General features: G+C 47.8%; 1 protein-coding gene across 1 annotated transcript in view; it reads left to right on the top strand.

Moving 5' to 3' along the window:
* LOC147419648 (26S proteasome non-ATPase regulatory subunit 7 homolog A-like) overlaps positions 1 to 20,604 on the top strand; it is a 99,320-nt gene that overhangs the window by 27,054 nt on the left and 51,662 nt on the right. Inside the window, exons 2-4 of the mRNA XM_086505398.1 lie at positions 5,677 to 5,769; positions 5,847 to 5,928; positions 6,083 to 6,179. Of these exons, the coding sequence (XP_086361524.1) occupies positions 5,677 to 5,769; positions 5,847 to 5,928; positions 6,083 to 6,179 (272 nt within the window). The remainder of the gene's footprint in view (positions 1 to 5,676; positions 5,770 to 5,846; positions 5,929 to 6,082; positions 6,180 to 20,604) is intronic.

Below are 20,604 nucleotides of genomic sequence, written 5' to 3'. Positions count from 1 at the left end.
GCAACAGAGTGTGTGCGCGAAGGTGGAGTGAAGAGAGGGAGAAAGAGGGTTGAGCGCTTGCTGTAGGAGAGAGCAACACAAGTTTTAGGAAGTCTAATAATCTCATGTGATGAGATTTTGGATTATTTTATTAAAATGGACCATTTGGCCACTTGGACAATGTGAACACCTTAAGAATAGTCCAAGTGGTCCAAAGGCCAATAAAATGAGGTTATGCCTGTATAGGCCCAAAATGGTGGGTTAAAAATATACAGAAAATATATTTGCGAAGCTCATGGATAGAGCTACGTGGAGTAGATCAGCAGTGACGTCTGGGCATATATACCAACACTGAACAATAACCCGCACAGTGGGTAACCTTGCGGCCTTGGCCACAACTGAAGCTGAAGTACGCGGGGTCTCTAAGACCGTCTCAAACATGGAACCAATCCAGGAGAGCAGGGGGGGATACTCTAAGAAGCAAACTGAGATGGAATATCTGGCTCCTCCTCCAGCACATCTGAAGTCTTTTCGAAGCCGTGGTGCATGTCACGTGCATATCTAACCTTATGTGCATGTGGACAAGCTGTACCTACTAAAGTTTAGGTTAGCCTAGGAAGTGTTTTGGCACCTTTGTGAGCTTGTACGCAAGACGTGCATGTCACGTGACACATCTCAACCCTATGTGTCCGTGGACAAGCTACACCACAGCAGGGTTCAGTCAGTTTAGTCAAGTCTAGATTAGCAGTGATCTGGCACTTTTGTGAGTCTATTCGTAGACCGTGCATGCCCAGTCACTTAGCATAGATGCATATCCTCTGGTTGCACACAGCATGATCATCGGAATTCCCATCAGAATCCATTAGCTTCAGTTAGGGGAATTTTCCAGTGCATTTAGCCTAATTTCCTATTTATTGGTATTTTCACTTATTATTTTTAAGTGACTTTCCAACAAAAGTAGGTAGGGCAAATTTGCTAAGATAATATATAAGCAAACCCAAGTTAGCACTTTCTGGCAGAAGAGGCAGCAGGAGCTTCCCGCTCAACAGGCAACTTCTCAGCAGTACCCCCCAACAGCAGATCCATCGCCATACTTCCCCATCCCTTGGCGTTTCCAAGTATCAGCATCGCCATCGACTCATCTCCTTGGTGTTCCTCCCCTACAGCAAACCATCGCCCTCAAGCATCTCAGATCAGTGTTTCCCACGAGCCACAACCTCAGCCTATTAGCATTTTGTGCCTCTACAGCACCAGCGTTTTGGGCAATGAAAAGATCAGCCTAGCGTTAGTGAAATTCAGCCACATAGCATCAGATCTGCAGCATTTTCCAGCCAGCAGAACCTCAGCCATGGCAGCGTTTTGGTAGCAGATGTGCAGCCCATAAATCGCCGCCATAGCCAGCAGATCCCCAGCGTTTTTGACATCAGCTTACCAGCGTTTTTGACCTGCATAACCAGCGTTTCCAGCCTACAGTAGTGGCCTTAAAAACGCAGCCAAAGCCTGGGTTTTGCCAGCGTTTTTATTCAGCCTTAAGCCCCCGGCAAGAACAGTCATTTTCAGCCATAAGCAGCAGAAGAAAACCAGTCATTTCAGCCCCGAAACAGTCCATGAAAATCAGCAGATAAAAGATCCCAGATTTCAGCCATCGAGTCGTCGTCGTCATCGCCGTCGTCATCATCGGCATAGTCCCATTGCATCAGTCCATTGCATACGCATTGTACACCTTTGTGCAATCAAGTTAGACCACTCTCGCCGACGAGAGTGGGGCCTTCGGAGGAGGGTTTTACAACCTCTCGGGTGTCGTATCTCTTCTCTCTCCTTCTCTCAGTCTCACTCGCTTGCACGCACAATCCACTCACTTTGTTCGTGATCATAGCACTCTCCATAAGACGGAAAGCTCTCTCTTTCCCTAAGAACTAAAAGGAACCTTGAGCAAGAAAGATCACTAATCTTGAGAAAATACAACATTCATTCCGCTGCACCTTACAGTGCATGTCCAGACACTTAGAGTAGCTACATACCCTCTGATTGCACAACCCATTAGCATTAGCATCAGTACTTAGCATTAAGCATAAGCTTTTTCACCGCATGGAACCATTTTCCCTACATCGCGTGAGCCACCTCTTACGGAACATTTTTATTAATTAAATGACCCTTGGAATTCCCAAATCATGGGGGATTATTGGAGCCTGCTGGACCCAGCTTCTTGCAGGTACAAATGCAAGCCTTGGAGCACCAGAGATAGGCAGAGGAGCAGAGCAAGGTGCCTCTCAAAGTACCCTAGCAGTCCAGCGTTTCTGCAGCCCTGCAACAACGTTTTTCAGCCAAGGAAAAACGCCACTAGCCTCAACATTTTTCAGCCTTAGCCTCTGAAACGATGGATGCCCAAATTTTATGTTGACATGCTGATGTGGTAGATTGTCCGGACGTCCAAAAAAGCACTGATAAACTGATGTGGCAATGTACGGACGCACGCGAAGTGCGAGACTCATGACGTGGCACTGATATACGGACATTCTCTAAGGGCGCTACCTTTTGGGAGACCAGATGCTTTTAGACTACTAGCTTTTTATTTTGAGGTCCAAGGGCCTTTAAATATGAGATGAGGGCTCACTCTCTGGCATCCTACCGTGTGGAAGGTGTAGAGGAGTCCTGCTAGAGTTGTAACGTGCTGAAGCAATATAAAGAAATACCAAAAGGGGCGCCAGGGTTTTGGGCCAGTGCTCTCTTGGGGTGAAGGTCCGCCACTGTGTCTCGTGTGCAACGCATCTCTTTCAGCTCAATTGTTTTGAAGCGTCTAAAGTCTGTTCAGTTTGTTCGGTTGGCACGTGGTGCCCTCCTCTTATAGTGGTATCAGAGCTCTAATTGTGTGCTTTTTTGAAAGCATACCGGTCCTTACAATATAGATAGAGCACAATGGCGTTTTTGGATTCTATAGAGTAGCTGCAGTTTCTTTTCGAAGAGCTTCGCGACATACTTTCGCGGCATCCAATAGAATCTCTTGATGTTGCAAAATTTTCAAAAGTTGTGGAACTACATGTTGCCCCCTCAGATGCCCCATGTGGTGCCACCTCCTCCGTTACTAGAAAGTACAAGAGCCTCCAACTGACAACCGACTGAGCAATCTGTTCCAATTGGGGGAGTTTTTAGGAACATGGTAGAGTTGTCTGACCTTTATCCAGTGCAACCGCCTCTGCCACCGTCGTTGCCACCCCCTCCCCCATCACCACCGCCTCTTCGATACAATTGTTGGAGCTCGTATGGATATCCCTACTATGCACATCTGGGGTTTGCACCTAACCAACCGAAGGATTTCAAGGATGGCGGGACGATGTTAAAATTTTTCACTTTTTCTGGAGTGAGAAGGCTTTGTAGTTTCGCCAATAATTGGACAACATCTATGCTTTGGGAAATTACATATAAGAATCAAAGATTTCTCGAGCCGCGGGATTTCTCAAAGATAATGCTATGCAGTGGTGGAGTTGAATCGCTACCCAACTGCATGCCTGAGGATTTGGCATGCTTTCGAGACTACTTTTGCCTGCAGTTACATGACCTCCTTGTTCGAAGTCTAGATGTTGTCAAAACGGGGAAACTTGAAAATGCTTGCCATGGAGACCATGGAAGACTGCAACCAAAGGTTTCTCAATGTCTACCTTCCGGTGTCTGCCTTCCAAGACGATTCTTTGGAGGACTAATGCAAGAGAGACACAATTGGAATGCCATCACCATTACAGGAGTATTGCCTTTTCAAGCAAGTATCCACAATGCAAGAACTTATTGACCATGTTGATGTTGGTTACAAGGTTATGAAAGAAAAGCTAGAATTTACTACATAAGAAACTCTAGCAACAAATTAGGATCCTCAACCACAATGAACAGCTCCTTGAGATTCTTGTGACAATCAAACCTGAAAGGCCTCGTTTCACGCCTCAACAACGAGAAGGCAGATGTTTTGGATGTTTTCAATGAGGGCATAATTATTTTAATTGTTTCCTCCGCACCGATAGGCCGACGCCTGCTTCGATTGCCGACAGAGCCTCGGGACCACCTCTAGCTAAGCGAGCTAGATGTGCAATTGGGCTTGTACCTGATATTTATGGCATTAATCTCGAAAGTTCTAATGATTTGTGTAGAGCATATGGAAAAATCAACGGCTTGAAAGCCCTAATCTTCTTTAACCTAGGAGCTACCAAGAATTTCATCCATCGCGACTTCTTCAAGCAGATGGACTTTGACTATGATTCCCAAGTACAAGAAATTGAAGTGGAGCTAGCCACTGGGGAAACTCAGAAGGTGGCACCTCTCATTGGTGCTCTTCCGGATTGACCCTCATATATTTTGAGTTAACTTGGGTTGTTTTGCAGATATAATGTAATTGTGAACAATCACTCTTCTTTCAAGAAGGGGGATTGCTGACGTGTCATGCCAATGAAGACCCAAAGGGTTAGGGCTCCTCGAGCCTAACCCTAGCCAACTGACAGATTCTGGCTGAGGGGCCTAGACCCTAGCGGAGTACTCACTCTCTAGCATCCTACAGTGTGGAAGGTGCAAAGAAATGCTGCCTGAGTTGTAACGTGTTGAAGCAATATAAAGAAATACCGAAAGGGGCGCCAAGGTTTGGGCCTAGTGCTCTCTTGGGGTGGAACTCTGCCACTCCATGTCTCGTGTGCCGTGCATCTCTTTCAATTTAGTTGTTTTCACGCGTCTAAAGTCTGTTCAATTTGTTCTTTTCGGTTTGCACGGGTTGCCCTCTTGTTACATTCTACATTAGGTTTCCAAAAGGTGGTTGTCACCAGATCCTCCTAAACTGTCTTCTTGGAGTTACCTCCCGAGTTCTGGTCCTCAGGAGCCACTCTCAACAAGTCGGCTGGTTTCTATCCCGGTTGATAGCTCCTTTTCAGCTCCAGTGCAGCGCTTTGTTGCTCATCTTGTGGCACCCTCCTGCAGTTTCTTGGTGATAGATGTCAGCTGCCTCTTCTCCCTCATCTTCGTCATCGACTGCTCTCTCTCTTCTATATATCCATTGCCTTTTGTCTCAGATCATTCCAGTTGGTGGGCAATGCCCAACATTAGAACTCTTGTAGATGTTCCTTGTCCTTTTCACCGCTAGTGGCTTTTGGTGGTTTAGGTTTTTGCTATATAGTTGCAGAGTATGCTTTTAATGGAAGTGCCTATCTTTTATTGCTGTCATCCTTTCTCAACTTAACTTGCTAGGGCACTTTTCCCTATGCCCTTTTTATCTCTTTAGGTGGGGTTTTTTTACCTTGGCTTTCAGCTCCCTACAGTTTGCAATGTGGCTAGTTGTATCCAGTTTTTAAAATTTTCAGATTATCGCCTTTGGGCCTGCTTTGTAATCAGTGATGTACTTGCCCTTAAAATTGGCACCATTTGGGTGTTTTGAAGGTTTATCAATCAATAGAAATCAATATACTTACATGTGTATGTATGTATATATACATATATATGTGTGTATGTATAAATATATATACATTTATATGTGTGTATGTATAAATATATATACGTATCTATGTGTGTATGTGTATATACATACATAATACATATATGTGTTTTTGTATATATACATATATATGTATTTTATGTGTGTGTGTATGAGAGAGAGAGAGAGAGAGAGAGAGAGAGAGAGAGAGAGAGAGAGAGAGAGAGAGAGAGAGAGAGTTGTTTAACATATTTCAGTCCCTTTTGAGGAAGATGACAAGGATCCTAGCATATGGTTTTTGGACCATAATTATCACGAAACAATGTTTGACATGTTCAAAAGGATCAATGGTGAGTGCAATTCCCTGTGAAATAAGATGATCCATAGGAGCTTTGCTGTTTATTGGAAGTTTTGCAAGTTTTTTCAGCCAAAGAGCATGTGGTTGGATGGTATAGTACGGGACCAAAGCTGAGAGAGAACGATCTAAATATACACGAGCTATTCCGAGAGTAATTTTCTTTACTCTAGGTGCTGAAACTGCACAGCCTTAAGTGGACCGTTTGTTGTTGCATGAGAATTTCTACTAATCCAATTATTGTGCTCAAAATGGTTGGACCTGCATAGACCTATAGTAACAGAGACTGCGGCTTGTTTTGCTGGCAGCTATCTTCCGAATCCAGTGCTTGTAATCATTGATGTGCAACCTAAAGAGATTGGAATACCAACGAAAGCGTATTATGCAGTAGAAGAAGTCAAGGAGGTATGGACTTTACAATTCTCACCTATTCTGCAGCTCGTGGATAACATTTTTTTGCTGATGAACAAAGTAGTTTGTTTTAGTATTAGAGAATTCTTCTGCTACGCAGCCTGCAAAATTCAATCGATAGTTTTTCTGCTTGTTTTGCTAATGGCATCACTTTATACTTATGCATGCCTTCTCTAGCCATTTGGATATAGGAATGCTCCATGTTTGGGAGCACGCACACGCGCATGCACGCGCGCGCGTGCACACACACACACACACACACACTTGGTCCGTGAATCCACCTATTTGTTTACATTTTTAGCATTTTGTCACCTTAGTATTTTGTATTAGACATTTAGATCATATGACATGGTGTAGATTTTAGATCTCGTAGATTTTTTAGGCATTTTGCTATGTTCCATCTCTCTCTCTCTCTCTCTCTCTCTCTCTCTCTCTCTCTCTCCCGGAGAGAGGGTTACCACGGATACATGGATTTCAGTGGGAGTCTCTACATCGAGGATGTATGCGCCAGCACACCACTCGCGGCTCAGGAGGAGTGGCCATACTCTTTAGACAGGGGCTTCACAGCAGACTACAGATTGTTGCCCGGGACCCACAGGCCCGCTACATGTGGATTTGCCTCGAGCTCTCACGAGACAAGATCGTCTACATTGCCCTTTGCTATTTTGCTCCCACAGGCTCCAGATTCGCCCCTATTGAGCAGGAGTCACCGTACGCATGCCTCACGGAGGAGATTATGGAGTACTCCACACTGGGCGAAGTCTTCCTTATGGGAGACTTCAATGCTCGTACACGCAGTGAGCAGTGTGAGACATATGACCATGAGGACCCAGAGACACTACACACTCTAGATGAGGAGGCTACTAGGAGAGACACAGCAGACAGAGCTCCAGTCACAGCTTATGGACGACATCTACTTCGACTTGGCTCCCAGCACCGTCTCGTTATTTATAACGGGATGGTCCAGTGGCCCACCTCAGGGGGCCTGACTTGTATGCCACATGGAGTTGCAGAAGGAGGGGGGAGTACAGTCGACTATATTCTGGGACCCAGGGAGGCTACACACCTTATCACATCCTTCACCATTCCACCCATACCCATCGGAGCCGACCACACATACCTCTCTTTCTCTATCACCGGAGATACCATCACACACAGCTCCACAACACGCACTCCACACACCACCATCCATTTCACACATGAGTTAGCCTCTATTTACTCGGCCAAGGTCGAACATGGCCTATGTCTCCTCCACCCATCCACACCACTCTCAGTTCTCACATCACATATCTCTTCCGTTCTCCACACTTCAGCTATTAGCTCTTTTCCACACACCACTCACACAGGACGCACTCCCCCCCCCGGGGCTATGCCTCAGAACCGCTGGTATGATGATGAGTGCAGAGAGCTATACCGACGCCTCCAGGCACGACAAGCCTTAGGAGAGATCACAGAGAGAGAGGCCAGACGGCATATGAAGACGCTGACACGCCAAAAGCGGCGAGCATTCGAAGAGGCACAGGAGCTTGAGCTATACCGCCTATTCATGAGCATGGATAGCGCGACGGCATGGCGCACCCTACGCGAGCCACGTCCGACTACAGCTATTGAGGATCCACAGATATGGCATGATTATGCAGAGCGACTTTATGAAGTGCCAGGGCAGCCTCCTATTCCACAACCACACGAGCCTCGCCCCACGTGCTCCTCCTTCTTTACGGCAGAGATGGTAGAGAGGGCCATACGCCGCATGCAGCACAGACGATCAGCTGACCATACTGGATTACAGAGTGAGCACATCATTTATGCGGCCTCCACTATAGCCCCGTTGATTGCACATGTCTTCAACCGGGCTATAGGGGAGGGCTTCCCAGAGGAGTGGACACAGCACACCATAGTGCCTATCCACAAATCTGGCGACACCCTGGACCCAGGGAACTACAGGACTATCATGATTGGCCACACGATGGCCAAGCTATATGGAGCAGTACTTGAGGCACAGCTCAGCTGCTACGCAGAGATCGAGGGTTTACGAGCTCCAGGCCAAGCAGGTTTCAGACGAGCTTTCTCCACCATTGACCACATCTTCGTTCTGCGCTGCCTCATTGATGGGGCAAAGGCGCGGAAGAAGAGGCTTTACTGCTGCTTTGTGGACTTCCGCAAGGCCTTTGACACAGTCCCACGCGAGAGACTCTTCCAGCGCCTTCACAGCATTGGGGTACCAACAGAGATGATTTGGGCCATATATGCTCTATATGAGAAGGTGGCGGGTCGGGTTCGTTGCCCAGGCGGTTTTTCAGAGACCATTGCTAGCACCATTGGTGTTAAGCAAGGATGCCCACTCTCCCCGACACTCTTTGGGCTATACATCGACGAGATCTCCGACTACATACTACGAGCAGGGGGAGAGGGGAGCGACTTAGCAGGTACTCCGGTCCACATCATGTTATATGCTGATGATATTGTGTTGATTTCAGAGTCACCCGAGGGCTTGCAACGCCATCTTGAGGCCTTGGACGAATTCAGCACAAACAGGGGGTTGACTGTGAACCTTGGCAAAACCAAGGTTATGATCTTTCACACATCCAGTGCAGTGAGGAGCGCCGCCACCTTCACAGCAGCAGGAGGACAGGTTGATGTAGTCACCTCCTATGTCTACCTTGGCATCACATTCACCAGCCTACCAGGACCCTTCACTATGAGGCAGGCTGCTGTTGACAGGCTCACCCGAGGATATGCAGCTCTGGCCATGCTAGAGCGGAGGTGCCACCAGGCACACTTTCAGGAGCCCCGCACGAAGGGGTGGCTTTTCGACACCTTAGTCACCCCGGCCTTGATGTACTCGGCGGCAGTATGGGCACCAGGATTGACAGCTGACCAGTGGACACAACTTGAGAGACCACAGGTATATATGATCTCACGCTTGCTCCGCAGCAAGAAGACAGTGCCACACGACATTATTAGAGCCGAGCTCGCCACACCACCTATGGTTGTAGAGGCACTATTCCAGACAGTTTGCTTCATCCAGAGGATGAGAGAGCTACCTCCTGACAGACTTACCCGTAGAGCATTTGAGGCAGCTATACAGCTATCAGAGAGTGGACATGAGAGAGCATGGTACTCACAGGTCAGAGCATGGTTTGAGGGACACGGTCTTGACATGGAGAGCCTACCACCATTCCAGTACGACCCCCACTCACCATATGTTCACCTCTCTCGCAGTGAGAGGAACTTGGTATTGAGACAGGATCTGTGGCAGCTATACACTAGGAGAGTCTGGGCGGCACCTAGCTTGGGGACGAGGATGTCAGATTACAGAGACCAGTTTCTCACCATATTATCTGGGGGGTTCATACAGAGACCACGCTACATGGACACATATATGCCACATAGCTCACGGGTGGCGATTGGTCAGCTGAGAGTGGCTTCACACAGGTTAGAGATTGAGATCGGGAGACATACTGGTGTTCCGAGGGGGGAGCGAATCTGCAGAGCCTGCACAGAGGAGGTGGAGAGTGAGGAGCACTTTGTATGTAGATGCAGAGCATACACTGAGATCAGAGGCAGGTATGAGGCCCTATTTAGAGGACAGCCCACTCTCCGAGAGATCATGGAATCTCGAGATCAGAGACAGCTCGGACGTTTCTTACTAGAGATACAGAGCCATCGGGACACACTACTACAGCCACACACAGCTACACAGACAGAGGGGAGACAATCGCAGCTCACAGACTTCTTTCAGAGGATTTCCGCCCCCCCCTCACCAGACACTCAGAGGGGAGTGACACTCCCACAGGCGGAGGTGAACCGAGCTAGACGACGACCACGAGTCACAGGCTACAGGGGCGCGAGCTCCCACCACCGACAGATCGAGGAGATCCGAGCCCGGGAGCGCCGTGCCACTGAGGAGCGAGTGGCTCAGATGAGGGCTGACCCGACCGCTTTCATCCGGGTAGCCTTGGCACCAGACCCACCCATGTACCACATCTTACACCCCCCCATTAGTACAGGATGGAGCTAGATAGCTTGATGCATTCTCATGATTGTACTACCTTGAGCATACAGACATGCATATACCCCTAGAGATAGAGCTCCATCCCTCCTCAGATACTCCACTACCTACTTTCAGCTCAGTTTTGTATCAATTTTGTTTCATTTGTCTTTCCGATAGACGGATGACATACACACAATGTACATTTGATTTGTCTCATAGGCCGATTTCGGCCTGACATAGACGTTAAAAATCTTTCTTTCTTTCTTTCTTTTTCTCTCTCTCTCTCTCTCTCTCATGTGTGCACGCATATGCGTTCATGTGTAGTATACACCATAGTTACAGGAAATGGAGGGGACGGGACTTAGGGACGCAAAACGGCCGTAACTGGGCCGGGGACGGAGGGGAACGGCTGGGAATGGCCGGATTTTCATCCGACCGCCGGGAACGCCGCCTGCCCTACCGAGGACGGACCGGGACAGCCGAGAACGGGCAGTTTTTTAAAAATTTAAAAAGTGACCGTTTTTAACGGATAGAGGCAGCCATCTACTTTTTTGGGGGGGATTTGGTCCTTGGGAGCTTATAAAAGCACCCTTGGGACTCATTTTCTCTCAAGTTCAATGAAGGCTCAAGTGACAAGCCTCTCCTCTCTACCGTCTACTATCTAAACTCTACGCCGTCTACGGTCTACCTACGGGCGCTCAAGATCTACCCTTGAGTCTCTCTACCCACTCTCTCCCTCTTCTACCCTCTCAACTTTGAAGCTCTCCTCTACTCTCTCTCCACACAAGCTCTCCTCTTAGCTCTACTCTCTCTCCACCATCATGTCATCTCAAGCTAACTCCACTTCTCAACCGGCTCTTCTCGAAGGAGGCCCGCCGTGCAAACATGGTCGTGGTGGGATGAAGTCGACTCTACCGCGCGTGATAAAGGTGGCGGTGCAAGACCATGGACGTGCAAGCAATGCCCGTACAGGAGAACGGGTGGTGCAAACAAAGTGCGAGCCCATCTTCTCCATGAACCTGGTCACGAGGTGAAGTTTTGCCCTCGAGTGCTAATCCCCTTCAGGTACGCACAGTTCCATTGCAAAGGATGCAAAAATGGAGAGTTTTTTCGTGTGAAAACTCGTCCGATTTACAGCGGAACTACCCCATTGCATGCAAGAGATTTTGAGACGTGTTTGCTCCACTCAAATGATGCAAAACAGAAAATTACTGTCTGCTGTGTTTTTTTGTAGGTTTAGGGTTTCACACCTAAATTGCAAGGTAACGCCAAGGGAGCCTCGGGAAAGCCTTGGGTGCTTGTACAAGACAATTTAGAGAGATTTCCTGCGAGGAATCTCGTCTAATTCAAAGGGCAAATGTCACAAATCAGACTACCCGGACAGTGACGTGGCAGTAGAATGTACGGAACTAGGACACGTGGTAACAAATCCCGGGGGCACGTGGCAAGCCACAGTAAGGCAGTTCCGGAATTTGCGCCGCAAAACGTGTTGACAGGCTGACGTGGCATCTCTACGGAATTCGTGCTTTTGTGTAGTTGCTGATGACGAGGCACAACGTACGAAATCCCTGATTTTCCGCAGGCTGATTTTAGCAAAGCGTTTTGTCACGTGACACATCCCAACCCTATGTGTCCGGGACAAGCTACACCACAGCAGGGTTCAGTCAGTTCAGTCAAGTCTAGATTAGCAGTGATCTGGCACTTTTGTGAGTCTATTCGTAGACCGTGTATGCCCAGTCACTTAGCATAGATGCATATCCTCCGGTTGCACACAGCATGATCATCGGAATTTCCATCAGAATCCATTAGCATCAGTTAGGGGAATTTTCCAGTGCATTTAGCCTATTTTCCGATTTATTGGTATTTTCACTTATTATTTTTAAGTGACTTTCCAACAAAAGTAGGTAGGTCAATTTTGCTAAGTTAATATATAAGCAAACCCAAGTTAGCACTTTCTGGCAGAAGAGGCAGCAGGAGCTTCCCGCTCAACAGGCAACTTCTCAGCAGTACCCCCCACAACATCAGATCCATCGCCATACCTCCCACTTCCTTGGCGTTTTCACAAAGCATCAGCATCGCTTGAAGTCTTCCCCCTTTTGGCGATAGATTCCCTGCAGATCAGCCCATCCTCAGCGTTTTTCCCGCGACCAACCATTAGCATGCATTAGCATTGTTAGCGTTTTTGACATCAGCCTCGTTAGCGTTTTTGACAATCAGCAACATCAGCGTTTTTGCTTTGCAGAGCCAGATCAGCCTCGCATGCACCAGATCCATCAGCGTTTTGGGATTGCAGATACAAATCAGCCTAGCGTTTTGGTGAAGGCCAGATTCAGCCAGCGTTTTGTGTTTTCAGCCCTAAGCCACTTCAGACCTCAGGTTTTCAGCCATGACACAGTAGCAGATTCTCCCCAAGTTGGTTGCAGATGTTCCCCCATTTACAGCCATAACAACGCAGCCAAAACAGTCATTTTCAGCCACCAAAACAGTCCCCAAATTCAGCGACCAGAAGATCCCAGATTTCAGCCATTAAGTTGTCGTCGTCATCACCGTCTTCGTCATCGGCATAGTCCCATTGCATCAGTCCATTGCATTCGCATTGTACACCTTTGTGCAATCAAAGTAGACCACTCTCACCGACGAGAATGGGGCCTTTAGAGGAGGGTTTTACAACCTCTCGGGTGTCGTATCTTTTCTCTCTCCTTCTCTCAGTCTCATTCACTTGCACGCACAATATCCACTCACTTTGTTCGTGATCGTAGCACTCTACAAGATGGAAGGCTCTCTCCTTCCCTAAGAACTAAAAAGAACCTTGAGCAAATAAAGATCACTAATCTTGAGAAAATACAACATTCATTCTGCTGCACCTAACATTGGTATCATAGCTTTGGAAGTGTTCTGCATTACTCAAGGAAAGAACCACAAGAGCCACAATAATTTTTTTTTGCTTGTTGCGATTGCATGAACCCAAGTTTACTTGGGCGTGGCGATTCCTAATCGTGTTTTGTTGAAGAGTGATAGGAATCCCAAGAAAGAAGGGCTTGTCCAGCCTTTACTTGGGCGTATCATGTTTTGTTGAAGAGTGACCGGAATCCCAAGAAAGAAGGGCTTGTCCAGCCTCCCCTTGTGTCTCTTTTCACTCATTGAGAGCGGACCGTGCACTTAGTGGCCGGCCAATCTACGTGAGGTGGGAAAAAGCAACCTTGGTGTGAGCGCAAGGCCGCCAAGGGGTGGGCCCGCAGAAAAGGGTAGAACTTGGGTGAAGAGAAGATCCTTCTGCAACGCGATTTGCAAGCGAAAGAACCCCAAGAAGCCAAGTCCCTCAAGACTAAAGAACCTCAAGAACCTCAAGAACCCAAGATTCTCACGAATCAAGGACCTCAAGAACCTCAAGACCCTCAAGAACCCAAGTTCCTCGCGAGCTTAAGACCCCAAGATTATAGTGCATGGTCGTCACCCGAAGCGGAATGGATACTTCACATACAGGTGATGAGCATGAGAGAGGCGACGAAGACTCGTTCCCACCCGGAGATGATTTCTTCAACCCTCCCCCTTCGCCATCTACGCCAAACCCTATGGAGGTAGTGGTCAAGCAGATGATGGCCATGATGGATAGACAAGAAGCAAATCACCTTGCTCTTGCCGCAAAACAAGAAGAAAATCGACTTGCTTTCGAACGCGAGCGCGATGAACGTAAAGCTCAAAGGGAGATTCGTCATCAAGAATTTATTTGCCACATCCTAGCTTCGAAGACCGAACCACCCAAAGATCGTGGGAGTTCGTCAAGTGGCGCAAGCCACGACGCGGATTCCAACCATCCAGTTACAGAAAAGTTGACTTTCAGTAAGTATGACGGTAAGATGGATGCCACAGTTATTCATTCTTGGTTGCATCAATTTAATGATTATTTTGCGACAACTAAGAAGACAGGAAATAGCAAAGTTTTGATGGCAACTATGTAATTTGCCGGTGATGCCATCAATTGGTATCACGCATGGCAAGAGGCACAACTAGCTGCGCACCTAGAGGCAACCGACGATTTCACGTCCCTCTCTTTTAGTTGGGCTGATTTCCAAGACAAGCTCAAGGTGCGGTTTATGCCACCTCAGTACCTTGCACGATTGAAGGATGATTGGCGCGCTCTCAAGCAAAATGGTATGCCGGTTATGTCCTTTTCTAATCGTGTTTTGCAGCTAGGTACACAACTACGCATGTCGGATGATGAGCGGAAGGAGGCTTTTCTCTTTGGATTGGACGAGTATATCAAGTACGATGTCGAGGTATTCGATCCAATCGATCTCAACAAGGCCGTAGCAATTGCTCTCGCACAGGAGATGAAGCACAACAAGGGAAAGCCTAAGGAGAACAAGACTTCCACAAGTATCTCGCACACTTCTTAGAACCCTTAGAACGGTAAGAATGATAACTCTTCCAACCAATCTTCCAACCATAGTTACAGGGGACGGGGGGGACGGGCCCCCAGGGCCGGGGGACGGCCATAACCGGGCCGGGAACGGAAGGGAACGTCGAGAGACAGACGGAAATGAGGCCGGACAGGCGGGTCGCAGGGGGGACGGACCGAGGACGGACCGGGGTCGGACGGGGGGTCCATTCAAAAATTTGCCCGTTTTTGACTGTTTTTAACGGATCTGTGGAGCCCCAACTGCCATATTTTTGGAGCCTTGGCCCTTGGGAGGCTATAAAAGGCTCCCTTGGGCCTCTTAATACTCATAGTCTCAATGCTCATTCCATTTCCCTCAAGCTCAAGGCTCAAGCTACTCAAGTCTTAATCATCAATGCTTTCCTCTCTACTCAATGCTCATTGCTCAAGCTTGAAGCATGACCATTGACTACTCTACACTCTAGTCTCCACTCTCAAGTCTCTCCCTCTTCTACCCACTTTGAAGTTTGAACTTTGAAGCTCTCCTCTCCCTCTTCTACCCACTTTGAAGCTCTCCTTTACTCTCTCTCCACACAAGCTCTCCTCTAACTCTTCTAACTTCTAAGCTCTACTCTCTCGAGTCTCTCCACCATCATGTCATCTCAAGCCAACTCCACTTCTCAAGCCGCTTCTTCTTGAAGGAGGCTCGCCGTGCAAACGTGGTCGTGGTGGGATGAAGTCGACTTTAGCTCGCGTGGCAAAGGTGGCGGTGCAAGACCATGGACGTGCAAGCTATGCCCATACAAGAGATCGGGTGGTTCAAACAAAGTGCGAGCCCATCTTCTTAATGAACCCGGTCACGAGGTGAAGTTTTGCCCTCATGTAGCTCCCGAGAAGAGGTTGGATCTCCTTGAGAAGCTCACGGTGTATGAGGTTGCGAAAGCGGCCAAGAGGGGCCGTTTTGTTGCCGTTGATCCCTCCGCCACGGCGACACCGCGAGAGCAAAGGGAAGCCAACCTTGACGACATCTCTCGAACCTTCAAGAGCCATGGATATACACCGTCCTCTTCCGTTCCGCATCGCTAAACCACTCTCAACGAAAATTGGAATCCTAAATTGAAGGAAGAGGTGGATAGGTCGGTTGCCCGATTCTTCTTCCACGACCACATTGCCTTCCATGCTACGCGGTGAGTTTCCCTTGGCATATGCACATTGCAATCTTCCATTTTGTATTCATAATGGGTTATAACTTCTCGACTCTCGACTCTCCATACTAACACAACATGCTCTATTTTGTGTGGATAGGTCTCCGTACTTTCGAACCATGGTTACGAAAATAGGGGAATATGGCTCCTCTTATGTACCACCTTCATCGGAGAGGCTTCACACCACCCTCCTTGACAAAGAAAAGCTTGCCGTGGAGCAAGCAACCCAAGTAACAAAGGATTTGTGGGAGACCAATGGCGTCTCTCTTCTTGTAGATGGATGGAGCGACACCCGCAAGCGGTCCATCCACGGGGTGGTGGCCTACTCTCGGGGGGAGATGTACTTTGTGGAGTCACATGATGCATCCGATAGTGGCAAGGCCGCCGAGATGCTTGCTGCGGAGTGGACAAGCACCATAGAGATCACCGGCCCGGAGAATGTCCTTTGTATGGTTGCAGATGGAGAGGCGTCAAATAGGGCAGCCGGAGCTATCATTGAGGGCATGTATCCCAGCATCCATGTCACATTTTGCATGGCGCATTGCCTCAATAACCTCCTCAAGGACATAGGGAACTTGTCATGGATTTCACCCACCATTGGTGACGCCTCTCGAATTGTCTCCTTTCTGCTCAACCATCAAAAAGTGCGCCATGAATTCTCAAAGAGGAGCCACTTGTCCTTGCTCAAATATTCAGAGACAAGATTTGCATTTAATTGGCTTATGCTAGGCCGCTTGTCTACATGTGGCGAAGCCTTAAGGGGCCTCTTTCTTAGTGATGAGTTCCAGGCCATGCCGGAGTCTACATCAGCAGTAGGATTGAAATGCCGAGAATGGGCCGATGACGCTGCTTGGTGGGAGGAGGTGAAGACTCTTGACGCCATGGTCAAGCCTATTCTACACCTACTTCGAGTGGTGGATGGCTTGCAGTCATGCATTGGCAAAGTCTACGAAGCCATGGATCGGATGATAGAGGCACTTGAGAAGCTTGTGGCTGACCCTGTTTAGTATGCGGAGATTCATGGCTTGTGTGAGTCGAGGTGGAATGGATACTACTCTCCACTTCATGCGGCAGCTTATGTGCTTGACCCTGAGTTTCAAGGAAGGTGTCAAGAGACCGACAAGGAGGTGAGCAAAGGATGGCGGCTTGCATTGGAGCGCCTTGAGCCTAGCAGTGACATTAGGCGCAAGATTAGAGACGAGCTACTCAACTACAGGCAAAAGAAGGGCTCCTATGGATGTGTAGATTCACAGCTTGATCGCAACAAGATTGGCTCGGTTTTGTGGTGGGAGGACTATGGAGGAGATGGCCCACATTTGCAGCGCTTGGCTGTTCGTGTCCTTAGCCAAGCATGTACCACTAGTTGCTTGGAGCAACTATGGAGTGTGTACAGCCACATTGCCTCTAAGAAGAGGAATCGCCTTGGGGTTCAAAGGGCCAATGATTTGGTGTTTGTGAGTGCTAACTTGCGCATGCTTGCCAAGAGCGTCACACACAAGGCAGATCCTTTCACTGAGTGGGAGATGGCACAAGAGAATCCATCTATGGCCGATACTCTTTTGGAGGAGCTAGAGGAGGATTTTGAGCCTCAATGCGAGCCTCCCGAGCCCTCATACGTCGCTGACGACCTTGACTACGACGACGATGTGGAGATTCAGCAGGCGAGCACTTCTTGAATTTGATGATCATTGATCACTCGACTCTCGAGTCTAGACTCTTGAGTCTACGACTCTACCTACTACATAGCCCTTTGTACTTTTTGTTATCCTTGAGGCCTCAGGCTTGTCCTAAGTCCTTTAGGCTTTTTGACTCTTGAGCCCTTGTGGCATGCACTTCTCATTTTGTATCCATCGATCATCGATGTTTTATTAGCACATTTCAGCCTATATGACTCGTGTTCTTTGGTCTATTTAGTGTAAATTTATGGTCAAAGTGATGCTCTATGTGTGTGGCATGTGTGTAGGTCAAAAAATGCCAAAAAAACTCACTTTTTTTTTGCCGTTCCAACCCCCGTCCCCGTTTGCTGACTTTTGCCGTCTCGACCCCGTTCCCGACCCCGACCCGCCGTCCCATGTAAATATGCTTTCAAAAGTCTCTCATCAAAGAATTCTTCCAATGAATCTAAAGGGAAGGCTAACACAATTGCTACCTAAGCTTACTCCAGATGAAAAGGTAGCACAAGGCATTGTAGGAGGATACATCACATCGGAAGAACAAAGCACTTATTCTAAGGAAGGTCGTTGTTTTCATTGTCACATTAAGGGTCACATAAAAAGAACATGTCCTAAGCTTGAATCAAATGGTAGAATTCTTTGATGAACTATCAGCGGATTCCCTTGGTCCTTCAGTCTAATGAACTGTTAGCTGGTTCTTGTTAGAGTTCATATTCCCGTCCGGTGGTAGCTCCGGGATCTCCCAGGAGCAGATTAGGGAGTGGGCTGTTTTGTGGCTGTGCCCGGCCAGTTTGAGGTTGTTCACTCATGTCGGGTCATGTCTAGCCATGTAGCTCGGGTTTTGGCTTTGTTCCATGGTTACATAGGCTCTTGGAGGGTTGGGATATTTTATCCCAGACTCCCTCTATTTTTCCCTGCGTCTCCCATAGGCATTTCATGCCCTTCTCCCTATTTTCCCATATTTACAAGGTCGTGAGGGCTGAGGGCTGGGTCGGGCAGTTTATGGATGACCCTATATAGGAAGCATGGGGAAGTCACTTGTAGAGTATGCGTTCAGTGCCCAGAGGGAGGCGCCCTCCCTTGGGTGCCCCAGAGGGGTTTGGTGCAGATCAGCCCGGCGTTTCTCCTCTAGATTAGCCTAGCGTTTTGGTGTAGATCAGCCCAGCGTTTTCTTGCACAGCAGTTCAGCCCCATTGCTTGCTTGGGTTGCAGATGCAGTGGGCAGTAGATACCCTAGAGGATTCCTTCTCCCTCTAGAGGGCAGCCATACGACGACGGCCTTGAGGCTTGATTTCTCTCTCTCCAGATCCATCCTGTTGCCGGGAGGAGATGTAGCTCGGTGCAGCCCATGTTGAGACCGTGAAAATGGTCTCGTGTGCAGGAGCAGTTGGCAGTGTTAGTATCAGTCACAGTCGTGTGAGTCCTCAGGTCTATCCATTGGCATGTCAGTTCTATGCCGGACCACCCTTGGTCACTTGTATGAGCAGATTGTTATCAGCATGGAGAGCCTCTCTCTCTCTCTCTCTCTCTCTCTCTCTCTCATTCTCAGATTTCCTTTCTCATTCTACCTATGTGATCTCTCTTCTCCACAGGTGTGCCTTGTTCATGTGTTCTAGCTCGGAGTCAAGGTACCCATCGGATCACGAGCCAGATCTGTCCTCATTGCATCTTCCGCTGCCACCTTTGACAATTCCTATGGTTCTTTGTAATAGACTTGGACACTCCAAGTCAAGAATCAATCGCGACAGCACCAAATAACCACTTCGAAACAATTCACAGATGACAATAGATTTGCATTGGCCCGACGGGGTTCCGTGCCCAGAGATATTGGCCCCAAAGACTGGCGCCCCTTTCGGTATTTCTTTTTGTATTAATCAGTTCAAAGTACAAGAGAGTGGGTCGGGATTCACTCTCAGACTCTGCGTCCAGATGCTCTGAGAAGTGAGGGCCCAAGCCACTTATTTAAAGGTTTACAAGGGATGCCAAAAGCAGAGCCCCAAAAACTTGAAAGCAAAAGCCTGAAAGCAAAAGCTCTTTTCCCCTTCTCACAGAGAGCTTCTGAAAGCAAAAGCAAATTCTCTCTCTCTCTCTCTCTCTCTCTCTCTCTCTCTCTCTCTCTCTCTCTCTCTCTCAATGAGAGCAAAAGTTGACATTTGCATCGCTCAAAAATATCCATTTTTTTTTCCACCTCTGCGATTTCCGGAAATTAGGGTTTTTGGCAGAAATTAGGGTTTGCAGGAATTTTAGGGTTTTTGGCAGAAATTAGGGTTTCTGCTGTCCGCCACGTCATCACTTTGTGACATACCCCCCTCTTGAAAGCATTGTAATCGACCGCGATTACGCTTGCAAAACCGACAAAAGCCATAAACCGTCTTAGCAGACACTGACTGTTAGTACCTACGTACTAGGAACACACATCTAGCACATGTACAAAATCGACAGTCACATCACACGACATCATAGGACATCACCAGACATCACAGGACATCACATGACATTCAACATTCATTCGGATCTTAGACCATGATTTATCGGCAATGTAGCTAGCAATCACATCTAGGTCCGATCAGGACCTCATCGATGTCCGATTGACTAACCCCTATTGCAACCATGTCTATTCGAGATCAATCATACCAAAATGCTGTATTCATTTCGTCTATCAATTCTTGAGTCAAGAACAATTCAGTATCATTATCAGGAATTCCATTTCATAAAGTCATCTAGCAGAATATTGTCAGCTCTTAGTATCCCTGAAGCTCAAAGAGACATCAGTGACTTTAGTATCAAAATCAAACCATCTGTTGACAAAGGAGTGGAGTGACTCCCCTCTTGTGCATCCCACTGCACCAGATCTTTGGCCAAGCTGAATTTTTGGGTTCCGTTTGGAGTAGACTATGCTAAACCAAAACATCGAGGTAAAGTTTCACGATCCGAGGAGTATCTGCTAGGTCCTCCTCCGTCAAGTGCAGGATAGTTCTTTAACTTAACCAAGAACCGCCTTCGGATTTTACCTTTAGTCTTCGTATCCTTATGTGCCAAAATCTGTTCAGGAACAAGGATCTCCTTGTTTTCTTCCACTTCGGGTTGCTCATCAGGCTCCCCATCATCAGGCACATCACCCCTAAAAGGTTTTAAGACACTCACATGCAATGCATTGTGAATCCTCAAA

The sequence above is a fragment of the Adiantum capillus-veneris genome, chromosome 29 (assembly GCF_014529385.1).
Source record: "Adiantum capillus-veneris isolate H3 chromosome 29, ASM1452938v2, whole genome shotgun sequence".
Taxonomy (NCBI): Eukaryota; Viridiplantae; Streptophyta; class Polypodiopsida; order Polypodiales; family Pteridaceae; genus Adiantum; species Adiantum capillus-veneris.
The sequence above is the reverse complement of the archived record's forward strand: the minus strand, read 5'-3'. Positions and strand labels throughout refer to the sequence as shown.